Raw genomic sequence first — 24,179 nt, forward strand, 5'->3', positions numbered from 1 at the left:
GAGGCGCCGGCGCCGCGGTGGCCCGAGGGGGGGGCGGGGAGGGGGCAATATGGCTGCTCCGTATTAACTTCCCCCCCTCAGCAGCCCGCGCTGCCGCCGCTCTCCCCCGCTCCCCCCCCCCCCCCAGGCCCTCCCATGCCGGGCATGATGGAAAAGGGAGCGGAGCTCTTGGGGGGCAAGAGCCGGGCAGCCCCCAACGGCACCAAGAGCAGCAGCCCCTCCAACGGGCACTACTCGGAGCCGGAGAGCGGCGGCGGTGACAGTGGCGACGAGCACGGTGCGAGCCTGGGGCCGCCCCGACAGCGGGGGAAGGAGGGGGGTGGCGGGAGGGGCGCCGAGCCGTGCCGAGCCGAGCCGCCTCCCCCTGCCCGGTGCCGGCGCTGCCGCCACCGTTCCTCCTCCTCTGCCGCCGCCGCGCGTCTGTGCTGCGGCGGGACGGGCCGCGAGGGAGGTGAGGGGAGGGGAGGGAAGGGAAGGGGGGGGGGGAGAAAGAGGGGGGGTGCGCGGGAGCGCGCAGCGCGGCCCCGCGGTGCTTAACGATGGGGAGTGTCTCCCGGGAGCCGCCGCCGTCTCCATTGTTCCGCTGAAATAAACTCCCCCTTCCGCCTCCGGCCCCCTCCCCGCCGGTCGTCGGGGCTCAATCTGCGGCGGCGGCGGGCGGGGTGGCGGCTGGGGGGAGGTGGCTTATTCCGCACGGCCGCGGCGGGGGCTCCCGGGCGGCGCGTCCCCAGCCCGCCCGGGCACAGGCTTTAAGGCGCTAATTTCTCTCCCCCCCCCCCCCCACTTTGCGTTGCAGATGTAGGAATGAGGGTCGGAGCGGAATACCAGGCGCGCATTCCTGACTTCGAGCCCGGTAAATGGCTTTTCGGCTGTAACCTGACATCTTGCCGCCGCCGTTCCCGAGCCGGGAGGGATGGGGTCGGTGCTGGGGGAGGGCTCGGCTCGGCGCTCTCCCGGCGGCGGCCGCGGGGCTGTATTTATGCCGCTTTCCAGCCTTTGTGTTGGCGATCCGGTGCCGGCGGCGGGGCAGCAGCTGCTCCCGGGAGCGGGGGCACCGCGGTGGGAGTATTGCCACTCGGCTGATGGCGAATCCCCTTCGCTATCAGCCGCGTTATGTTGTATCCGGCGGGAGGCGGCGAAGCAGAAAAAGGTCGGATGCTTTTTATTTTTCCCCTTCTTAAGCCATAGGGCATGTCCTACGTTAACCAGGTGATTTAAGGATATTCGCCGTGGGGAGATGGATGTTTTCGGGCAGGGGTGGGAAGTGATGCGCCTGCCGGAAGCGGAGCAGACCTGGCTGCGTGCTGGAGGCGCTGGGTGGAAGATGCGCTGTGGGGGGAAACTCCTGCCCCTGGTCTTGGCGTGCTGTAGTAGCCCCGCTCACCCCGCTGTTGCGGGCTGAGCCGCTCTCCTCCGCCTTCCTCACCCCCCAGCCCCGCCCCGAGGAATACTGGGCACGTTTGCATAGCCTAGTCCTTGGTTTTAAGCGAGTTGATGGCTAGAATGCTGTCTTGCGTTACTACCACGAGCAGCGAGACCGTAGGAGCGTTGATCGGTTCTGCTGTAGTGGTCAGATGAAGCCTATCTACTTTCCTGCTCTCCAGACAGGCTCCATTGGTGTCAGATGATTTCCTACCGGAAGAGGATTGGGCCAGAGCTTCTCACATAGTGCCTCCTAAAGCTGGAGTGAGCCCCTCTTGATGGGCGCAAGTCCCCACAGGCCAAAGAAAAGGCCGGGGGAAAGAAAGGGGGAGGGTGGGATTAAATGGATGCATGATCTTGGCATAAGGGAATGCCTCTTCCCTGAGAAAGGAGCGCGTAGTCGAGGTCTCTTTGTTAATAAGACTAACCGTTTACACCCTTTATTTTTATATTGCCTACATAAAAATAAGCCTAAATAAAAATTACCCTTTCTAATGTGTAACCCAGGCTTGTTTTTCCTACAGGCTGCTTAAATTAGGAAGACACAGTGTTTGTTTTTCTTTTGATCAAAAGAGCTCTTCACCCCTTTTAGGACAACCGAGGATCTGTGGTTTCAATTTTGTGAACTATATCTGCAATAGCATCATTGCATTTGTACCCACAGAAGTAATTTTATACTCTCTTATAACCAGATGGTTTAGAGCTCCTAAGTGGTCCTGGGGGGTGAAATTCAACTGATGCTCCTTTCCCTAATAACTGGGATTAATACACAGTGCTTTATCAGTTTCCTTAATGATGGAAATCTTTCTTTAAGAAGTCATGTGTAAGAGGCATAATGTACAGTATTGTTGTTCTTAGTGTGTGTTTTGATTATTAGGGCAAGAAAAGGTGGTAACTTTTTTTTTGGAACACCCAAGTATTATGGGAGAAAAAGAACTAAGTCCATAAAGGGTAGAAGTACTGTACATATTTACCATGCTGGCAGACTGGTTGTCTGAGAGCTCATGCTTTCCCCTTTTTTCCTTTTTAATGAGTCTTGAGGTGCCATATCTTAGAGATGGAAGCAACGCTGGGCAAAAAAAAGGTGTTCTCTTATCATAGCTACACTTAGATTACTTCTTTCCAGGGGGAGCAAATGTTGTAAGAAACACTCCATTGTACTCCCAGGTTTGCATATATGGATGTAGGCACTAACTTAAGTGCTGTTTCTTCTTGTAGTTGCTTTAATGCCTGTTTTGAGAGAGTTTTCCATCATGTACAAAGTCAGCCTGTGGCACACACACAGAGTACTAAAATGAGTAGAGTAAATACCCATCCTTTGGCCTCGCTTAGCCTGTGTTGAAAAATATTCATAAGCAATGCATTGAGCAACAAAACATTTGTGATTAAAGTTGTAATGGTAGTAAACTTTTTCTAACCTGAGTTCATGTATAAAATAAGATATATTTCAGAAAAAAGTGTATCAGTTGTAAGGGAAGTAGCATTCTGTCACCAGATACTACTGCAATGAGAGACATTTTCTTACTGCAGAAAGCAGTTTTAATCAAAGTCCTAAATTTCCTTAGTTTATTCACTTGGTAAATTAGGTATCGCCTGCACTCCAGGTTCTTACCTCACTGCTGGTTTTCCTATAGTACTTTATATTCTTGAGGTGAAATTGTTTCTGCCTGTACTTCCCGACCCACCTATAGATGCAGCAGGATGTTACAAAGCTGGTATCTTTGTTATGGGCTGCTTGTGTTCTCTTGGGAAGCATAGTGGAGAGTGCCATCACTGCAGAAGGACCATTCTGTGTGTGAAATAACTGCTGGAGAAGTTTGGACTTCCCAAAAGCTTTACTATGACTTTTGTTTGCTAAATACAGAAATGTGTATTTCCCATCTGCCCTCTTCTCAGGGGTGAGGAGGGGCTGTCAAGAAGAACACTTTATAACTTTTAAGGTCACTTACGGAACCCATTTCTGGGTACATCCTTATAACTTTGCTACCTCTAGTCTTCCTGTATGAAAACAGGCTTCCTTAAATCAAAGTTATTAAATAGTGAGGTGAAGTACGTAATTTCTTCCACTTATTCCACGCAATCTGTCCTCACATTCCCTGATTATTTTTTATGTATTTTTAAGATTTCCAGTCCTTTATTGTAGAAATTTAGTTCTTCCTTCCATTAGTTTGTGTTTCTGTTCCTACTTGCAAAGCTTAGTCTTAAGCAGATGATAACTTTCTATACCTGAGTCATGTACAGAACAGCAGCATCCATGTGTACATAACTTCTAAGGTTAAGCTGAAATTTAACAAGTGTCAGTTTGCTGCTACAGTTTCTCTGTTCTGTACAGTTCTTTCAAGTACAGAAACCTCTTCCGAAGTGGTTTGAATGTGGGGTTTGGGCAGAGGGAGAGTTGTCATATTTGAGATGTAGCCTGCAGTCCTCCTCTTCCTTACTGGCTTACACCTCTGCTCTTCTAACGTGCTTTGGTTAACATGTTGCCTGGTATTTCCAGCCACTATCCATAATAAGAATGGAATTTGCAGATGTAGATCATGCTGCCCTTGAGCTAAAACACAGCCTTCTTGCAGGGGGGAGTGCTGCTGACTTGAATACTTGGGGCACAAAGGATGAGAAGCAGTTCTCATAAAGATAGATCACAGTCCTGCATGTGGAGATGGAGGGATCCCTGGACTGTAGCTGTGGACATCCAGTGTTGACAGGATGCCTTCCTTTGAGCTCCCTGTATGCAGCCCATTGTCCTCTGTCATTCTTGCTTTCCTTTTGTCAGTGTGAAGATGCCTCCAGCATGGAAAGAGTTGTCTGATCCTACTGGAGAAACAGCAGTGCTTCAAAAAGGGGTGTCCTGGTGGGAGCTGTTTGTTAGTCATGTGAGGCTGGCACCTCAGTAGGGGAGTCACATATGCCACTGCATATGTGATCTTCTGCAGGCACAAATGATAGGACTCTGAAACTTAAGGTTTTCATCTAATAATATCCATGATACCTGCTTGTTTGCAGGTGTCTGTCTGGGATTTGGAAATAACTGAGGGTATACTCAAGTTTAGCTGCTTCTTGCTCACAGCCTGAAATTCTGATGCATTCTGTAGTGGTCCTGTGTTCCTTTCTTAGTTAGAGTGGGGTACAGGGTAGCAGTCATTTACTTCTGATGAAAGTTGAATGGATGAGAAATGTGAATGTAACATGTTTGCATTATTCTTCATGAAGTATTGCATTTCTGATAACTACAGTTGGCATGCTTTTTTTGTTCTAAAGGAGAATGTTATAATAAGGAGTTGGGTCTTATCCACCAAAACCCTTTCAGAGCTCAGTACTGCTCATGCCTTGAAACTGGTGCTTTATGACTGTGTACATTTTTAACTTATTACAGAGTTTATGGTGCATTTAGACTATTTGTCTTACATGTCTCATTTTGGAAGACACGACTTCTTTGAGTTTAATTACCTGGTTTTCAAGTTCACAGTCGTAATGGATCTAAAGATTGCAAAGATGATAGCAAATACAGAAGGCTGCCAAACTAAAGAGGGAAGAACAACAAAACACAGTACCTAATTAGAAAGCACTAAGTTCTCTTTTCCAAGGCATTGATTTGTTTTGTTCTGTTTCCTTCAAGAAGATGTAGAACCTAAAGTGTGGCAGCTTAAAATGGAGTGCAAAGTTATTTGTTTCACTAAGGAAAAAAACAAACCTGTCCTTCTCCAAGGAGGATACAAGGAAAATTCCTCTGAGGGCGATTCCTCAAGGAATTCATACTGACACAAGTGTAAATGGTCTAATTGTTGAGCAATATCTTAGCAAGATAAACTGTTAAACAAATAGATTGTAAGAAGCTTGATGCAGTAGCATATGTTTGTGAAATAGTAATAAAAAGTAGTTAGTGCTGGTCCAATATTGGGGAGTTTCCTTTTTTCCAGTGTGTGTGTGTTTTTTTACATCAAAGACAAGGATGTAGTGCTTTGTATGAGGCTGCATCAGTATTGCTGTCTTCTGATAGGTTAGGTAACTTGGACTCCTTTGCTTGCTACATTCAGGTGGAGGTGAAGAGCAAACAATACAAGGTGACCACCCAGCCACCCAGTTTGGTTGGCTATGAATATCAGAATTGCATAGCTATGAAAATCAAAACTTAGAGACAGATTAACAGTTACTTTGTGCATAGTGGTTAGGATCTTTCCTTGTTGAATGATCAGGGATGGTGACTGTATTCTACCCTCTATCTTTTTCTCGTCATTGGTCTTTCATTGTTGGGAGGTATTTAAGGCCTCCTAACTTAACACAGTAGATCTTGATACTCTATGGTAGTGACAGATGTGCTGATAGAAATCTTAACTTCTGGAGGACTATTCCAGCACAAGTACCTCTAAATTTTGCAGCCAGCCAACTTTAGCAATGCACTTTAATGCTCCAATTGTGGTAACCGTGATCCTGTCTTACATCCAGTTATGACTGAACCTTGTAAGAATAGTGTTCAAATTCAGCCGTTCATGAAATTCAGTGTCTTAAGGACATAATGTGGCATTTTTAATGCCCTCTCTCCTCCCCCAGTAGCTAGGCTGGACTTCTTAATGTGATTGACTTATTTGCTGTCCTGTGAATAGTTGTTCTCAAGATTGTATTTATAAATACTGAGACTTACTTGTTTTCTTACAGGTGCCACAAAATATACTGATAAAGATAATGGAGGGATGCTTGTATGGTCTCCGTATCATAATATTCCAGATGCCAAGTGTAAGTCCTTCCCTGCTTAGGAATTTGGATGCTTAATTGTAACTAAATAACTGTTTCTGGTGTGCCTGTTCATTCTGTATTTTTACACACAGTGAAACTGCAAATAGAAGAGAAGCTTTGTGTTTAATTTACTATTTTTTATTTAGAGAACTCCACTGAAAGGAAAGATCACCTTCTCTTATTTTATAGTTAAGTCTTTGTTTCAAATCAAAACCTGTGTTGATTTATCATCAGTGTCTGTAAAACCTTTAGATATTAGGAAAAGAATAAAACATCCAAACACGTGGAACTTGCTGCTCTAAATTGCTAGAAGAATTTGCAGTGGAAAAATCCAGAAAAGATGTGTTGAGGCCACATTTAGGGGGGAATTATTGCTGTCTTATCAGGAAAAACTGAGCATTTTCTCCCTTATGAAGTCATGGGACTCATTGACTAAATGTGAACATTTACCTGTTTAATCTAGTTTAAACCTGCCCCCTCTGCTAGAATTTCCCATATGTAATATAGGGGAATAAACCTTGAGGATGCAGTCATGAGAACCTGGTCCTCAAGGACAGTTTCTATCTGTTACCAGTAGTTGGTAGTTGAAGGAGCATACCTTCTACTGCAGAACAGTTAGGAATAAAATACACCTCTAGTTACTAAACACTTTAAACTGCAAAAGAAATCTTGGCAAGGACATCTCTGATCTGTTTGAATATTGAGGATGTCATTATTTCCCTTTCTCAGTCGTGCTTCCTTTCAGCTACGTTCAGTTGCCACTTAACTGGGAACTGTAGAAGGTGAAGAGTGTTTCTCTAAAAATACAAGTTACCCATTGAAGATCAAAACTAGCAGGACTTGACTGCAAAGTGAGGGCAAGAGCCCAACACAAAGCTGGCTTTACTATGGCCAAAGATCACTTAAAAAATGTTACTGATGAATTTGATGACCTGATTATTCAGTCTTCATATTCTCTATTGAAAACTGACTTTGTCGCATGGTTAAAATGAATGTTGGCCAGTGAAATCTATGAAATACCAAGGATATGCATAATCATTGATCTCGAATCTCTTTACATTAATTTTTAACATGTTTGGGAATACGAACAGTAGAAGTAGTTCAATTTAAAACTAACCCAGGTGTCTGTGTTCTTTGGAGTGGGTTCCAGGAAGACATAGCCTTTCAATAACTAGCTGGTCTCTGATTTAAATAAATGATGAGCCTCTGTGGCTTTGTTGTGATAAAAATGTGAAAGAAAGTATCTTTTTCACTGAGAATTGGCTTGTGGAAAAGGTTGATATTAAATTAAAACCAGTGGGTTTATTATTTTAAGGCTATGAATATATGTGAGGTTTTGGGGGATCTGGGCCTATACGGTGTATTAAAGCACGGGAAGACCATTTTCCCATGATAGATGGCTAATTCTGTGTCACCTTGTAGCAGAACTAAAAGTACTAAAGAATAATTCTGACATTGCTTTGTTACAGTGGATGAATATATAGCAATAGCAAAGGAAAAACATGGATACAATGTGGAACAGGTAAGTGCCATGAAATGAGAGTGCTCATTTAAAGGATTCTTTTTAATGTAAAAGAATAACACAACTCTTTTCTTTTTACTCTTTTCCCCTTGGTTACTATTAATTAACGCTGTTTCTCTTCAGGCACGGCAGCAAACACTGCAGTTAAATGGATCTGCATACAGTTGTGGTCTGGATTCTCTGCAAAAGATTGAGCTCTTTGTTTTCATGACATGCTCAGCTTGTAATGTGCACTTTTGAAAAGGTTTGGTATGTTTCTTGATACACTGGGCATGTCATGCAATTGTGTGTGTATATTTAGTTAAGACTACCTTAGGAAAGCAGCTTACACATTTAATGTTTAATATTAGAATTCAAATATGGTGCCATTTTTAACCATTAATTGTGGTAAGGACACCATTGGGAAGGTTTCTTGTATATCTAAAACAGAGACAAACCAACTTTGAGTGTTTTTCAGAGGCAGGAAAAGAGAAATTTGAGGATTGAGAATAAGAAACAAGTTCACTTTGGGTTTTTTTTTCTAATAACCTTTAGTCACTATCCTGTAAAAAGTACAGGATAAAACTTCGCTGCTCTGCACTTAGTGCTGTCGTCATGTTCTTCATAAGCTAACCAGTTTATGTAAAGGTGATATTATGCATTGCAACAAATACTTGGTGTACAAGTGGAAACAAGTCATATGGTCAAGTTTTGGATGAAGGAAGCTCATAATAGCAATGACATGCTAGCCAACTGCTGTCTGAAAGAGATGCTGCCAATATTGTGATGTCCAGATTGCCTACAGTTTGGTGACATTTGTTTCTGGTCTGGCTTTTATTAGGGGAGAGAGGGAACTGAGGGATCTCAAACGAAGTCTGTGGAAAAAAGTCCAATTTCCAAAATAACTTGTGGTACCAAAATCTTTTAAACTGTTCACAGTGGAATAAAAATTGCAAGAGGTTGCTTGTCACTTGCCATTGTCACAAGAAGAGGTTTGTAATGTCCAGGTTATTAGGAGATGTGAGGTCAGGGGTTTAGAGAGCTGATGAACAAGCAGTGATCGTGTCTGCACTGTATCACAGATAGAACCATAGACTGGTTTGGCTTGGAAGGGACCTTAAAGCTCATCCAGTTCCGACCCCCTGCCATGGGCAGGGACACCTTCCACTAGAGCAGGTTGAAACTGAAGTATGGTTGAAACACGAATGGATTACATTTCCAGGTGTGCGGCTTGGCTTCCAATCTGTCATTGATTCCCAGGCAGAAATTCTAATCAGCTTTAAGAATATAAAGGAATTAAATTATATGAGAAAGCGTATTTAAATTTCCATTCCTTATTAGGTGCACATGACATGGAAATGGCCGTGCTGTTGTTTGTGGATTGGAGAGTTGTAGAAAGACCACTCTCACTTTGACCTTTCAGACTTGCATTTTGGATGATCCTCTGGCTGCTGACAAGTGTTTTTGTTTTCTCTTTTGAATGGGCTGGTAATAAAGGCCCGAAGACCTGTAAGGAGCTGTGTAGGTGATACCTACTTGTAAAGGAAGAAAGCAGGTCAGATTTGAGCCTGTCAGCCTAGTTCGTGCTCGTTCAGAATTATTGCTGCCATGCCAACCTTCAATTGTCTAGCTTTCATACCTTTAATGAAGTACACATGTGCCTGCTCTTCATATTGTCTCCAGAGAGAGTTCTGTAACCTATAGTGCATAGTCAATGAGATTGTAAATACATTTTGAGAAGGGGTTCTGGCAGTCAAATTTTGCTTTAAATAAATAAATTGCCTTTTTTAAACTTGTCTCACCATTTTAGAAAGTTGACTAAATCCAAAAAGGGACTGTTTCTTTCCAAAGGCTCTCGGCATGTTGTTCTGGCATAAACACAATATTGAGAAGTCCCTTGCGGATCTGCCCAACTTCACTCCTTTCCCTGATGAATGGACAGTTGAAGACAAAGTCCTATTTGAGCAAGCATTTAGCTTCCATGGGAAGAGCTTTCACAGGATCCAGCAAATGGTAAAATGATATTTTAATCAGAAGCATTAAACAATTCAGAAGCACTAAGAACTGAGGCTCCTGTTGGGTTAAGTCTCAAGATTTCTGTGTAAAAGCTTCAGGAACAACCCTGAATGTAAGATTTAGGTTAATTTGATCATGTCCCTTGGACCTACAGTTTTTTCCCTCTAATAAAACCTCTTCTTCCCTTCTCCTTTAAAATATATAGCAAATACATCCCTCCTTTCCATCTTATCCATGCATTTAAAATATTTGGGTAAAGGGGGTTATAAAGAGAGCAGAATTGTAATCTTGGGGTGCGATTTTCATTTTAACAAGTATTAATGTATAATGAATTCTTCTAGCTTCCAGACAAGACTATTGCAAGCCTTGTAAAATACTACTATTCTTGGAAAAAAACTCGCTCCAGGACAAGTTTGATGGATCGACAGGCTCGGAAACTGGCTAATAGGAATAATCAAGGTGACAGGTAAGTTTTATGTTCTTAAGTAGCTAACTAGAGTAGGGATGTCAGGGTAATTTCCATCCACTGTGTTTCAATGTGAACCGTATTTTCAGGTCTGAGCATCATTTAGCAACGGGTTTGGTACTTGTGCTTTAAGAGCTGTATCACTGCAGTTGTTGGAGTTGTAACATACTGAAATGCTTTAATGGATAACTGTAAAAAACAAGGGTTTAAAAAAAGTCTGGGAATGTGGTTTACAAATAATGCTTCATTTGAGAAATCTAACCCTGTGTTTTTGTGTGGGGAGTACAGTGGTTTTGTGGGTGGGGGATTTTCTGTGGTCTTTTTGCACTAGAATGGAGTTAAAACTGAAAGATCAACCACTATAAAGAGCTGTGGCAATAAGAATGCCCTAATACTGATTTATAACAAAGCTTTACATAAAGTCTTATTTTAGGAGACTTAGAACCACCATCGGTCAAAGAAAATTAGAGCTCAAAATAGTTTTAAATTGTCTTGAATAGAAGGAAATGACGTTTCCCCTAGTTACTACGAAATTGAAATTATACTGCACTTATTCTAGTGGAGTATTAGCTTACTTTTCTCTTTCTAAAGAGATTTTATATGTTGAATGTGGAAGTAACATAATCAAGTTCATGTTGGAAAGTATGCTTTTACATCTTCAGAAAACTGTCTACCTAGAGCAAAAGTGTCTTATTTAATTATGTTACTGAAAAGAACTCCTGAAATTTAAAATTAGTATGCTTACCTGTGACCCTGCAGCTTGAACAATTACAGAAGAAAATCAGTTTTCTTCTGATACAGCATTTTTTTGGTCTATTTTTCAATAACTGGACAGTTTTGTGATGTTCTTGCATTCATTTATTCAGAAATCATACTGTGTGAATCGCTGGATTGGACTTGATTAAACTAACTGTTGTCTTTTCAACCTTTTTGTCTTAATTCAGCAGATTTCATTCCCAGTTACTAGATCTCGAGCACTTTGGTGACAAGCAGTCCTGTGTTTTCCCATCTTACGTTGTCCCCTTTTGCTCTGCACAGGCTAATGTGGCAAATGAAAGGTTATTTGTAGCCTTGGTGTAGTTGACCACGTAAGCGTTCATGCTGGCACAAGTGGTTGTATAGAAAAAAGGTGACACCAAAATATTTTGGCAGAGCAGTACTACCACTGTTTAAAGTCATTTTGAAATTAGAATTTGGGATTGCTTGTTTATAATTGCAATTATTAGAATTTAAAGAGGAAATATATTTGTAACAGTTCTCTTGAAAACTAGAAATAACTTTGAGATGCCGTTATACTTGGATAATTCTGTCTTACTCTGTTACATAATTCATATTTGGGGTTATAAAATAGATAAAATGACCAGCTTCTTATAATATCTCTCCTCAGTGATGATGATGTAGAAGAAGCTCATCCAATGGATGGAAATGATAGTGACTATGATCCCAAAAAAGAAGCCAAAAAGGAGGTAACAGATAGCTTAACGGTGGATGTCAGTTTGTTTTCTGTCAACGTGATACCATGAAGAGCATGACTTGTAGTGAAGAGGTTTAGCTTGCAGCCTGCTGAAATCACAGGGGTTTTAGGTGATCAGTATCTTGACAACTTCTGATAGGTGAAACAATGTTCCCCCTCCCTCTGCCTTGTTAATGTGCTTACAGTTTTACTAGTTAGGAATTACTGAAATCTAAATGGGGTTTTTTTGCTTTTTAAAATTAAATGATATTTTTCCAAGAATAACTTTTCCTGTTCCTTCAAAGCCACAGTGAGGTGGTGCTTTTCAACTAGTATGTGCCTTTACCGAAGTGCTTTCTACTAATAAATGTAGAGACAACCATTTTTGCCTCCCCTAATGGGCACTTACTGTTAACTTTACAGCTAACCGCTACGTTTGGGGTATGTTCAGGTTTTGGCTTTTTGGGGTGTTCTTCTGTTAAATATTCTTTATGAATAAGACTATAAAACAGCTAAGTGTGTAAATGCTTATCTCCTTTATTAACTTAGTGAACTTGTGTTTTTCCTGCAAGGGAACAGTTCATGCTTCTTGAGAATGTGAGGAGAGAGTAGTAGTGCAAAACCTCAGCATTCCCATGAAGTGGTACCTATGATTATTAATAAAACTTTGCAGTTCTATCAGAAATGATGTTGAGTAAGAGACTGAAAGGTTTAGATTCAGTTCTCAGCTTTGCAGTGACCTTCAAAGTACTGCTTTATCTAATGCCTCAAGAAAGGACAATTACAAGTACTCCTTTCTGTAAAAAGAGCTTTTTAAGTTTTTTAGCATGCCAGGATATTTCTTTGAAATGGCACAAGGTCTAATAACGAACCTTTTTACATTTCATTCCGCTCTTGTAACAATGTGCTTGCAATCTGTTGATTTGAGTTGCTGCATAAGCCGCTTCTAAATAAGGGCTGGTTTGTTCAATTTACTCTCCTTGGTTATTGTTAGAATTGCTACATGCAGTCCAGAATGAAAGTAGTTTCTTGGTAGACTTCTAGGAACAGAACAAATAAGTTTGCAGTTTCTGATGAGCTGTTTGGGTCTATGTAAGGTAATTCTGTGATCTTATATTTCTGGTAGGATTCGTGTACTTTTCAGTTTCTTAGCGATATATAAACTAGGTAGGCTACTTCAATGTGCAGAACAATGGGAACTTCATTACCAGAAAAGACTAAAAGAAGCCAAACGCTCTAGTTTGGCAAGACAAAAGCTTGAGAGAATGTTTTCATTTTAAATCCAGATTGAGCAGACAGGAACTGCAGTTTCATGCTAAAAGAGCAATGTTGACCCAAAACCCAAATGGCGTAAACGGTCCAGAAGTAAACTTAACCTTGGGATTTTTAGATGTCAGAGGTGTAATGCTCTGTGTCAACTTTACAAAGAAGAGCAAGTATCTTAAGTGCAAATATCTTAAATGGCCTCTATGAAGTCACAGAATCACAGAATCACAGAATCCCAAGGGTTGGAAGGGACCTCAAAAGATCATCTAGTCCAACCCCCCTGCAAGAGCAGGGTAACCTACAATACATCACACAGGAAGTCTCTGGGCTGGATTAAGATGTTAAGTTAGCTGGGAAGAGAATGTGGCAGAAGGTCAAGCATAGTAGAGCAAAATACTGTTTGCTGATCTGTACTAATACTAGAGAACATTAATAGTGGCTGCTGCAATTTGTCTTCTCTTCATGATGATCAGATAACCACCTCCTCTTAACTTGCATGGATGCCAGCAAGGAGGATCAGTAGGGAGCTGCTTGAAGTAGCAAAAGGGCTGAATCCCATCTCTGTTCTGGTACTGAGCATTGCTTTCAATTGGAAGACCCTTGCAGGAAAAGTAATTTTTGCTTCTGTAGACCTGGCTTGTAGGAATCTGGAATGGGTGCTCTATGGGAATCACATACATGCAGGCTAGCTTTTGTCCAGCAATGCCTATTGAAAACAAAGCTGAATTTTTTAGGTGTCCAGACATGTCAAAAGAGCAGCTACAAAGCCTTCATCTCCTCTTTGCTATCCCTTTCCACTTCAGAAAGCAAACAAGAGATGCTTAAGTTTGCTAAGTTACACAGATTTTTATAATAACTGCCAAAGTACATCCATCCTTTCTCTGCCAAATCTCAAATCCCCTCCCAAAGCAAACAGCACTGTCACTTCCCATAGAGTGCTTACAGGAGGGAAGAGTGTCATCTTGCATTCTTGCCCTTCCTGGTTGACTCCAAGTCTTCTTCTCCCTTTATCTTCACCTCAACTCTTCATATCTGATCAGAAATTAATGTGTAAGTTCACTGATTACTTTGTTTGAACATGTAATATATATATATATATGTATTCTTTGTCTTCTGCTTACATAAGGAGGTTCTCAATTTTTGCCCTTTCATAGTATTCAGGCTGTGTTTTCTGGGCCATTTATTGTGTTTTCAGCCATATTTAAAAAGTTTTGAAAACTGGCCTTTCTAAGACTTAATGCAGGCTTATCCAGCAAATGCTCCATCAGCTCATCTGCAAGTCTTAGCTTGGGTACTACGTACAGAGGAGGATGTTAGCTTAGGTTATCTTTGTCATAAATACGACATTAAAATGCTGTGTGATACTTTATTGAAGTTGTTTACAAGATACTGTTATTCTTTAATGATTTATTTCTTGTAAATTAAAGGGCAATAATGAGCAGCCTGTTCAGACCAGCAAAATAGGTCTGGGTAGAAGAGAGTATCAGAGCTTGCAGCATCGCCACCATTCTCAGCGTTCCAAATGCCGTCCACCAAAAGGCATGTACCTGACCCAGGAAGATGTGATAGCTGTTTCCTGTAGTCCCAATGCAGCCAACACAATTCTTAGACAGCTGGATATGGAACTAATCTCATTAAAGCGACAGGTACCATGGGTTATTGGTCTTGTTTTGTTTTCATCTCAGATTGTTCTGATTGTAATGATTTTGAAGATTATCTGTGAAGATTCTGAAACTTCTTTAATGTGAGTCTTCCCAACTTTGTTATCACCAGAAATGCTGGACGCTGCCTGACTAGCTGTTCTTTGGGTATTGTTTTTATGTTAGTAACGTGGAAAAGGATGATTTCCTTTTAAAAAGAAGGAAAATGAGGGGGGAGTACAGCATGAAAACAATATTACAGGTTTGGGGACAGGAGCACACTAAAGTCGCATTTGATGTGATTATTTTGTTAAAAGTATTTGTCTAACAAGGGAGAATAAGACCAATGTATTGGAGGAAGTTATATTTATTATGCTTAAAATTGTAGCTGTTTCTCTGGGCGTCCTTCCCCACATACCATGAAGAGGGTGGGAGCGGGGAAGAAATCGTGGACTTGGTTACTTCTTTGCCTGAATTCGAGCTTTCTAACTCCTAACCAAATTTAGAACAGCTTTGCAGTCCTCACCTTTAAGAGGACAACTGCCTGCGGCCTTTGGGTGAAGAAATGAACATTTGTCACTTTAAGTTGAAACACAGAATCTATTCAGCTTCTCAGGGTACTGCAGTATGTGCATGCTTGCTTTCTAGGAGTGATGGGGCTACAAAGTCAAGGCTTATCTCCTGGAATTTCTGCCTCCTTATAGATCACTAAGAGCTGCCATGTTGCAAAACCATGGAGTGAATAAAGGCTTTCATGGGGTTTTTGCTCCCTTGTATTCTTTTACAGGAGAAATGTGCTTCTTTCTGTCACAGCAGGACTCTGGGGCTCAATAGCATAGGTGGGTTTCACTTTTTAGCCTAAGTGTAGGTGAGTTAGAGCCTTGAGGTTCTGTTTCTCTTTTTTTCTTGCAGTGATCTCAGAGGTGCAGCCTTTGGAATCTCCCACTGAGTTGTCTGCTTTTGTGTCCATACTTAAGAACACTTGCAATAGCTGTGCACCATAGTATGCGAAGTCATTTTTCTTACCTATGTTACCTTATGCACATCATATACATATATGAATGATTTGGAAACTCTCTCCTTTTTATAGCCCTAGTTGTTTTATGTCAGTACTTCAGATCATTTCACCCTGCAAGGAAATCATGTTGATCTAGGGTCAGTAAAAAGCAGTCTTGTGAGAAGGAACCAACTGGAAACATCTTGTAAATCTTTTTTTTCTTTTTTTTTTTTCCCCTTAAGTGCTTTTTTGGAGAAGGAAGGAGTTCCTGTATGCAGGCCATCTCACTTAGGTTCCCAAGAAACACATTTTGTGTCTAGAATACTCCGCATTCTTCTTCAGGAACACACACGTGGTTATCAAAACTTGCTTGTTATGTCCTCCTTTTGATACTCCCGCAGACAAACTGTTCTTCTGAAAGACTGGCTTAAATATTTTTCTCTCCATAGTAAACTGTGCTGTACTTTTTGAAGTTTATTTTTTTTAACCAGTTAAAAGTAGTGAAGCCTTAAACCATAATATTTCTCTTTCTAACTTAGGAGGTACACTTGTGGCAATCCTAGTGAAGATATATGTGTAAAGTGACCAACTTTCTTTGTGGAGCTGATTAACTTTGTTGTTTTTGACCAAGGTTCAAAATGCTAAGCAAGTAAACAGTGCACTTAAACAGAAAATGGAAGGCGGGATTGAAGAATTCAAACCTCCTGAGGTAAATCACAATAAATACTAGACCTTGTGGCCTTGCACTTGCATTCGTAGGAAGCTGCAGGAATGCATTTTGCTGCAGCACAGTGTTTGCATTTCAGCAGCAGCTTAAACAGGATCCATTGAGTTACATGCAGGGGTGAGTCTACCTTCTTTACAAGGAATTAGTGGTAGGCTTTTCTTAATGCAACTGGCTGAATAAAGAACCAGAAAAAATGGAATGCCATGTGTATTCAGGAGAATAGGGGGCTAAAATTGAGCCCCGATGTATGGGTTGCGTTGGGGTTTTTATCCTGATTAAAAGTAGATTATGTAGATTGCTAGCAGTAAATTTTATGTTCTGTGTGACTGGACATATATTTGGGCATCCGAAGTGAATGACTTACTACTACTGAAGTTCTCTTTTTGCTTGTTTTAAAGGCTTGGCTATGAAACATAACATGAATGCAAAACACTCCAGACACCAAGTCCTAATAGTTTACAGAAATGCAACTATAAATCCAGATTCTGTCTGCATAAAGATCATTAGCTTGTGCATAAGTTATGATGTAGCTGATACTAGGAACTGCAGTAAAACAGAGGAAGAACTGTTGGTGTAGTTTAAGCTCAAGTCATTAAATGCTACTTGCTCTTCACGAAAGCAATCTTAAACCATAAATTTATGGTTTCAATCAAGAGATTTTTACCTATGTTACAAAGTGTAGTGCAAGTAAAACACATTCTGATGCTCAGATGTTATGCAGGTGTTGAAACGTTTTAATGATCTTTCTGCCATTTTTCTAATTTTAATAGTCTAATCAGAAAATCAATGCCCGTTGGACCACAGAGGAGCAGCTTCTTGCAGTACAAGGTATGTTAACAGCAGCAGTAGTTTGAAATCTGATGCAAAGGATTTGAAGAGGTACTCAGGCTTATGCTTGTATTTCCCTCTAATGAAAAGCTGAACTTTATCTGGTCTTACATGTCAGTCACTGGGAAAACAGCAAAACTAGGGAGAATACTTAGGGCATTCATTCAAGCAACATGACACTAGTCTTTCAGTTACCCATATTAAATCTTGAATAGGAAAGCTAAGCTGAGTTTAACAACTGTAGTAGTACCAAAAACGTCCCTTCAATCATCTCCTAAATCACCTTACATTAATTGCTCTAAAGTGGAAGACTGAAGTAATAGAACTTGAAGCAGACACTTAAGACACCTCTCTGTATTCTTAAAGCAGAAAAAAAGCAAACTTAAAACTGCTTTACAGCTAATTTTCTCTGTTCATGAGGGAATGAAAAAGCAGATATGTACCCAGTGGAGGCCTTGTAAGAGTCTAAAGCTGGGTATGGGTGCTTGGCTAACACCTGTAAGGGAGAAAAAAAATGTTTCCTAGTAGGCCACTGAAACCACTAATTTGCAGTTACTTCATTTATGTGAAGGAAAACTGACTCTTGCCTTGCTTTAACATGCTCTGCCTAACATGCAGGGGAGATATGTGGAGAGCTTAACGCTGTCTTCAAGACACTACACATTGACTCCTATGGATCATCTTTTTTAGGATAATATAATGAGCTCAGTTATACACATGTGCTTTCTTTCTCTCTATTTTACACCTATTTTCTCTATTTTCAAATGGAAAGCCTGAATTTTAGTATAAAACCTTCAGTTGGATCAGGATATCAGTGTAAAGTTGTCAGGGGTACCATAACTGGTAGTTATTAGCCAGATGACTGAACCTCAAGTTAGGTTAGTTTTGAGCTGCGAATGAAAATGCTGTGTCTGAAGCCAGTGTGCTTCAGACACAGCATGTTTGAGGCAACCCTCTCAACATGCATGCCTCAAACTGGGATTTGCATCGCCAAACCATTTTCTGTCCTAAGTTCATCCTCTCAGTACTGCCAAAAGGCTGCTGTTTGTTCTTCCTTCTGTCCCCCAGTGCAGCTGAAGGAGATGTCTGTTTTTAATATGATAGTCTAGTAAGTAAAATGTGTGGAGAAGTGGGAAAAGTCCAGGTTCATTGTGCCTGCCATAGCATGAAAGGATTGAAACCATCTTGCATTTTCATAGTTTAGTTGTTGGAGCTCTCACTAAACATCAGTTTGAGAAGTGGTAGGAGTGCATTTAGCTTTTGTTAAGCTACAGCACTATGCAACCCACAAGGCAGATTACGAAGCTGGAGCATGGACATAAGAGAATGAGGGTTGGTGAGGACTGCTTGGAGAGAAGTTGTAGTCTTCTGGTCTCTTTATTGAGTGTTTTGTGTTTTGTAGAGGTAGTCAACCTCAGTCTTTAAGGCTGGGGTGACCAGGCCTTCAGAAGAAACCTGTTTTCATTGCATTTACATGTGCTTGTATGTATTGCTTTCTTTTTAGTCCCCTTCCTTTGCCAGTGTATAAAATGGAGATGGGAAAGAACCTTAACACCAAGAACAAAGTATTTCCACCCTTACCTACTGCCTGGTAGTAGAGTCTCCCTCCTGGAGCGGCAGTGCTGTAGGTATTGACCTCCTGTCCCTCTGGCTAAGGACTCTGATCTCTTGCTTCAGAATAGATGCTTGAGCTAGCAGACTTCTGCATGAAGGAGCCACATTGCCTTTTGCCCTGACTGTTTTCAGAAGCAAGTAGCCACAATTGCTTGTACTAAAAGCTCCAGCAATGCGTGTTAGGCTTGAACTTGGAGGTTTACTTGAGCATTGGGACATTTGGTTTGTACATTCAAAACAGATTTATTTAATCAAAGTATTGATACATTTTGGCATGTGCTTGTAATAATTTTACAGAAATCATAAGTATTAAGCAGGTAGGTGGCATTTCTGTGATTTGTTCACTTGAATCCAAGCGCGGAAATCATAGCAATCATTTGCAGTAATACAACTTTGGTACTGTTTTTCCTAAATGTGAAAAAAGACTCCTGTCATCTGTGGGCTAATCTCAGGAGATTGGCAGTAACCAAAGAGGAGGGAATGGAAAAACCCACTTTAAAATAGAGCTGAGTGTCTAATGTTAAAAGCAGTGTGGCTGCCTGCAGTTGGGTTGTGGACTCACTTATGATCTCTGAGCTGATCTCCTGCAGCATAAGTTATCAGTTACTGCTCAGCTTTGTCTGAATAGGTCTTGAATGTAATGGGCCAGTTCGTCACTTGAGGTTTTCTTCAGTTACAAACTTAATTCACATCTAGAAATGTGTAAGTACAATCTTTTCAAAGTAAGACCTCGGCCATATGAAAATTGCAATCGGAAAAATGTTTTAAGGCTCAAAGAAAACAACAAAATTTAAACCGAAGAGCATTGCAGTGGAAACCAGTTGGGACAACCGGGATCCAATTCTAACTAGTAAGGGAGTTGCCAGGAGCACTGTAATCCCATCACAGTGAAACTGCATCTCTCGTGACCCAGAGGCTGCCTGTTCCTGCCTCGTTGCAGTGCAGTATTGTATTGCTTTGGACCCAGGCTGAGGCTTTCTGTGCCTCTCCGTGTTTGCTGTGCTGCACAACATTAAGAAGTGTAGACAGCTTGGATATGAGTTTCTCCAAGGTAGGCACACAAGATGAAATGAACAGTGAGCGTGCACACAGTCAGGTACACCTTTTGCAACTGGGTGAAGCTTTGAAGAGCTTGAAGGAATCCCATGATTAGGGCTACTTTCAAATGAGCTGGGAGAGAGACATTCATACATGTGAAGCAAGGCTATGCACTTGTCTTGTTCTGAGCTTCACTTTCAGCAGCCTAATAAAATTATTCTTTGTGGATAACAGATTAAGCACCTTAGAAGTACCTTTGCATGGTGCTTAGCATGGAATTTACATAAGGATATTTAAGTAATGTGCACCAATTTGAAAGGGATGGTGGGTTGGCATCAACTCCTATACATATGCCAGCACGTTATGCATCAGACTTGCATAAGCAGGTATGGAACTTTCTCTGCTCCTGATGCAGCTTAAAAGGATTTTGCTCCATCATTGTGGTGATGTAGTCACTGGTGATGCTAGAGAAGTACTAAATAGTGCTTGGAAAAGAGTCCAAAGTGAGTAGTGCTGTGTGTAGCTAAACCAAGGAAATGTTATTTTCTTTAGATATTTCTCATAGTTGGGCTCTCAGTGAAGGCAGGGTACACTGTTCTCAAGCTGTTTGCTTGGAAATAGGCTTTGAGACCTTGTTTTTGACAACTTTAGTTGAAGTTAGCAAACAGGCTCAGTTGTTTTGCAGTTTAGGGGGAAGGAAGAAGTACAGACAGCATAGTAACAAAGTGCTGAAAACACTAGAAATCTGAAGGAGGTTTCAAACAAAACTGTATTTCGTTTTGCTGGGTGCTTTGTTCACTGGATAAATTGTACAGGATGCTAGATAACGTCGCAGTGGCAGTTTAATGAGGAAGTTAGTAAGGGTGGTAATGGTATGAAGAATATTCAAACACTGGAGGGAGTGCTCCATTGGCACGCACACAGCTTTTGAGGAGTATAGCTCATACCTTGTACAACTGATAAAGCACAGAGCCAAATCCCTGTCTGCTTTGCCTAGATACGTGCCCTCCCACATGGCTCTGCTAGGTCCCTTTGTTTTCTTTCCAAGGTTCTTGCAGTCGGGATGGTTGGATTCTTTTGTATGCCCCAGAAAAGATCTTAAATGATGTAGCTGGGCTCTGGACAGCTGAAACAGCAGCTTCAGCTACAGAAATTGTTCCGATCCTGGAGCTGAACTTTTCCCTTAAATCGCAGTGAGTGTACATTACCACGTCAGAAGTGCCCGTTAATGAAGAAAGTAGCAAAGAGCAGAACAAGCTGAAGGCCAGACTTTCACAATTAGGTTGAAAAGGAACATGGCTTTCAGATTCGAAGCAGCTCTCACTTTCTGAATCCTTTGCTTCACTTTCTGAAGCGAGGCATGAAATCAGGCATGAATTTCTTTTCCTGTAATGAGACAGAGTGCCCATCCTCTAAGCACTGTAATATGAATGAGCTTAGTTATCAAGAGCTTTCACAGAAGAAGTCAAATTGTCACTCATGCATAGCTGAGAGCAGAAAATGAGTCCTCTGTTTACTCAATCTGGGATTTCTTTTATTAGTCCCCAAATTTTGGGATGCTTGTGATTAAAATTATACTTTGTGCAGCTAAAAGCTGTGTTCTGGGATGGTGGAGAGTTTGAGGGCTTTTTTTCCTTAAGCAGGAAGAGGAGGATCTAGATACATACCCTAAATACAACTGAGAAAATCAATAAACTTTGTTACAATTCCAGCTTTAGGTTAAAAACTATGGAATGTGGTACTTGAAGGGGGGTTGTGTGTTACGTGCAAATGTAGTTTTAGATCTTTATGTGTTGGGATTTTCGTGTGAAGTTCTTGGGAACAAAAGTGACCGACTGATGTCAATATGAAAATGAAGTAAGAATGATGTAAAGATCTTTGTCCTGGAGGCTTGTGCTGGGCAGTCTTATAAATATACATCAATAGCTTATGTATTTACTTATATTCCCCAGGGTGGTTGTCCCAAAACCCCAGTCTTCTACCCAGCTCAGATGGTGAATGAAAGTTTTACAAACAAAGCCTTTGTCAGGTGAATGCTTGCCAGTTGCTCTCCGTAGCCTCAGGAGAGCACGTCACAAGTTGGGGAACGAGCAGTATATCGTGACTTATGGAACTGTGCCCCCTGTGCTTGCTCCAGCAGCTGCTGTCCTCTAGCACTCCTGCTGCACACATTGTGGGCAAAGAAACATCTGTGTGCAGCTGGCATTGAGGGGACCTGTAAAAGCTGTTGGTATTTGTCCCTTGACGTTCCTAGTGTTACACCCTGTACACAGCAATGCATACATGCTCAGTAACCTTCCCTCTCCATCTTGAACTTGTCTTGGGCTTCTGCCCTCGCCGCAAGCATACCGAAGGATATACTTTGTTTGTCAGAGGCCCAGATCTCTGTGGTTTCAGGTTGGGAGGCTTGGTGAGTAAGCCAGGATCCCTAAGTAGAGTGGGTAATAATGTTTTAATAAAGCTCTTGATTTGTATGTTGATAGCTGTGCAATTAAAACTTACTTTGTTTTAATGGAAATTGAGGCCTTCTCCTAATTGAGAAGTCCTCCTAATTAGCGAGTCCTTGGTTTGCAGGTCCCATAGGTTCTCTCTATAAATACATCACACGTAGCTGTGTCTGACTGATTCTTCACAGCTATGTTATTTACTTTGCCTTCCAGGTGTCCGAAAATATGGTAAAGATTTTCAAGCTATTGCAGATGTAATTGGCAACAAGACTGTTGGCCAAGTGAAGAACTTCTTTGTAAACTACAGGCGTCGGTTTAACTTAGAGGAGGTATTGCAGGAATGGGAAGCGGAACAAGGAACCCTGGCTTCTAATGGTGATGCTTCTGCTTTAGGGGAGGACACAAAAAATACTTCTAATGTGCCATCAGGAAAGAGCACTGATGAAGAAGATGAGGTGTGTTTTGTGTACCAGAAATAAGTAAGCATGGGTTGAGGAACAGCATTTATTTTAGTGATATAATGTAAGGTTAACTGGTGTGGAGTGGCAAACCGCATTCTAAAGAATGATGATGAGCTTGCATAGAACTTCAGCCAATGTCGTTAACCAGCTGGGAGCAGGACTGCACCTTTCATAGTGACGATCACGTTACTGTTTTACTGTTAAAATACACTTCTTGTTCTAGAAGAAGACTCTTGCTTCGTAAATATTTGTAGTTCTGCTGTCGATAATGTTTTGGTTGGTGATTTCTTTTCAGTAACTTCTCAGTTTGTTGGTTTTGTTTCTTTTAAATGCTGTTTCCTGTGTAGTGGACAGTGGCAGCCCAACTGCATCGCGTTCTGGCTGGGATGGCAGTTCACGCAGTCTTGTCTTTGTCCTTTGTGCAGGCACAAAGCACTCCGGCCACTCAGTGTTTAGGCCCTTCACCTCCAGCACAGGCATCTGCTCCAGCACCTACCGCTCCCATGGCAACTTTAAATCAGCCTCCCCCGTTACTTCGTCCGGCGCTTCCTGCTGCTCCTGCCCTCCACCGGCAGCCTCCGCCGCTCCAACAGCAGGCACGGTTCATCCAGCCCAGGCCGACCCTAAACCAGCCTCCCCCGCCGCTCATCCGCCCAGCTAACTCCATGCCTCCTCGTCTAAACCCACGGCCCGTGTTAACCACGGTTAGCGGCCAGCAGCCACCCTCGCTCATTGGAATTCAGACAGAATCTCAATCCACTCTGCACTGAAGAAATAAGGCAGGATTATGCTAACTCCTACATTTGGAAAATCAGATCAGTGTACTTTTTCTTTTCTTTTCTTTTTTTCTGTTTCCAAACAATGAAGGGGAGAAAAGAGCAAGCCTTCACAGCTACCTGACCAGTTCTACAGAGGAGCAAGCTAATACCTACACGGGAATGACCACCTGTATAAAAGTATTTTTATGTCAGACTTGTACAGCAGAACAATGCCTCCAATACAGCCCTCCTCTCTATGAATACCTGTTGAAGGAAGCTAACTTCTTCAATGAATAAATGTTCAACACACCAAGATTTTGTTTAACTGATTTTTACTCTATTTATTTTATTACAGGTCTTTGTAGTCGAGCATCTAACTACAGGAAAGTAGCCTGGCAAATCTAGGAATAGATACTATTGTAGGAGACTTAAATGTAGCTTTGGGGGGGGGTTGGTTGTTTGTGTGTGTGGATTTTTTTGGTTTCATTTTTTACCTTTTAGTGCAAAAAAAACAAGAATGGCCTTAGGTTCAGAAGTTTTGGCCCTGTTTAGGTAACAGTAGGAGCATTTCGCGCACTTGTATAATGTAGATGTTTCTTCTCTTTGTGTTTTTCCCAGCACATTTTTTTCTTGTTTAAAAAAGGTACTGTCTTGTTAAAACACTCCTCTGAAAGAGTATTCTGAAGCCTCAGTGAGCTACTGTACCAAACTTGCTAAATCTCACATGTGTTCTACTCATGGAAGTTAACTGAAAGCAGGGATCTAGTTCCCTGCTGCAGTATCTCCTGTGGGCTGGGGTGGAGAGAGAGGCAGC

The 24,179-nt window shown here is 41.6% G+C and overlaps 1 protein-coding gene across 7 annotated transcripts; it reads left to right on the forward strand.

Moving 5' to 3' along the window:
* RCOR3 (REST corepressor 3) lies at positions 1 to 23,678 on the forward strand. 7 transcript variants are annotated; one of them, XM_065679337.1, is made up of 12 exons: positions 4 to 277; positions 797 to 853; positions 6,076 to 6,153; positions 7,623 to 7,675; positions 9,506 to 9,667; positions 10,012 to 10,136; positions 11,524 to 11,620; positions 14,283 to 14,501; positions 16,124 to 16,201; positions 16,990 to 17,047; positions 22,360 to 22,601; positions 23,033 to 23,678. In XM_065679337.1, the coding sequence occupies exons 1-12, from the start codon at positions 136 to 138 to the stop codon at positions 23,375 to 23,377; spliced, it is 1,656 nt and encodes a 551-aa protein (XP_065535409.1). In that variant the 5' UTR covers positions 4 to 135; the 3' UTR covers positions 23,378 to 23,678. The 7 variants fall into 7 exon arrangements, with proteins under 7 accessions (XP_065535416.1, XP_065535417.1, XP_065535409.1 ...); XM_065679338.1 differs by having other exon boundaries at positions 6 to 277; positions 11,524 to 11,602; XM_065679342.1 differs by lacking the exon at positions 4 to 277 and adding an exon at positions 347 to 451.
* Positions 23,679 to 24,179: the final 501 nt, after the last annotated feature.

The sequence above is a fragment of the Lathamus discolor genome, chromosome 5 (genome assembly GCF_037157495.1).
Source record: "Lathamus discolor isolate bLatDis1 chromosome 5, bLatDis1.hap1, whole genome shotgun sequence".
Lineage (NCBI taxonomy): Eukaryota > Metazoa > Chordata > Aves > Psittaciformes > Psittacidae > Lathamus > Lathamus discolor.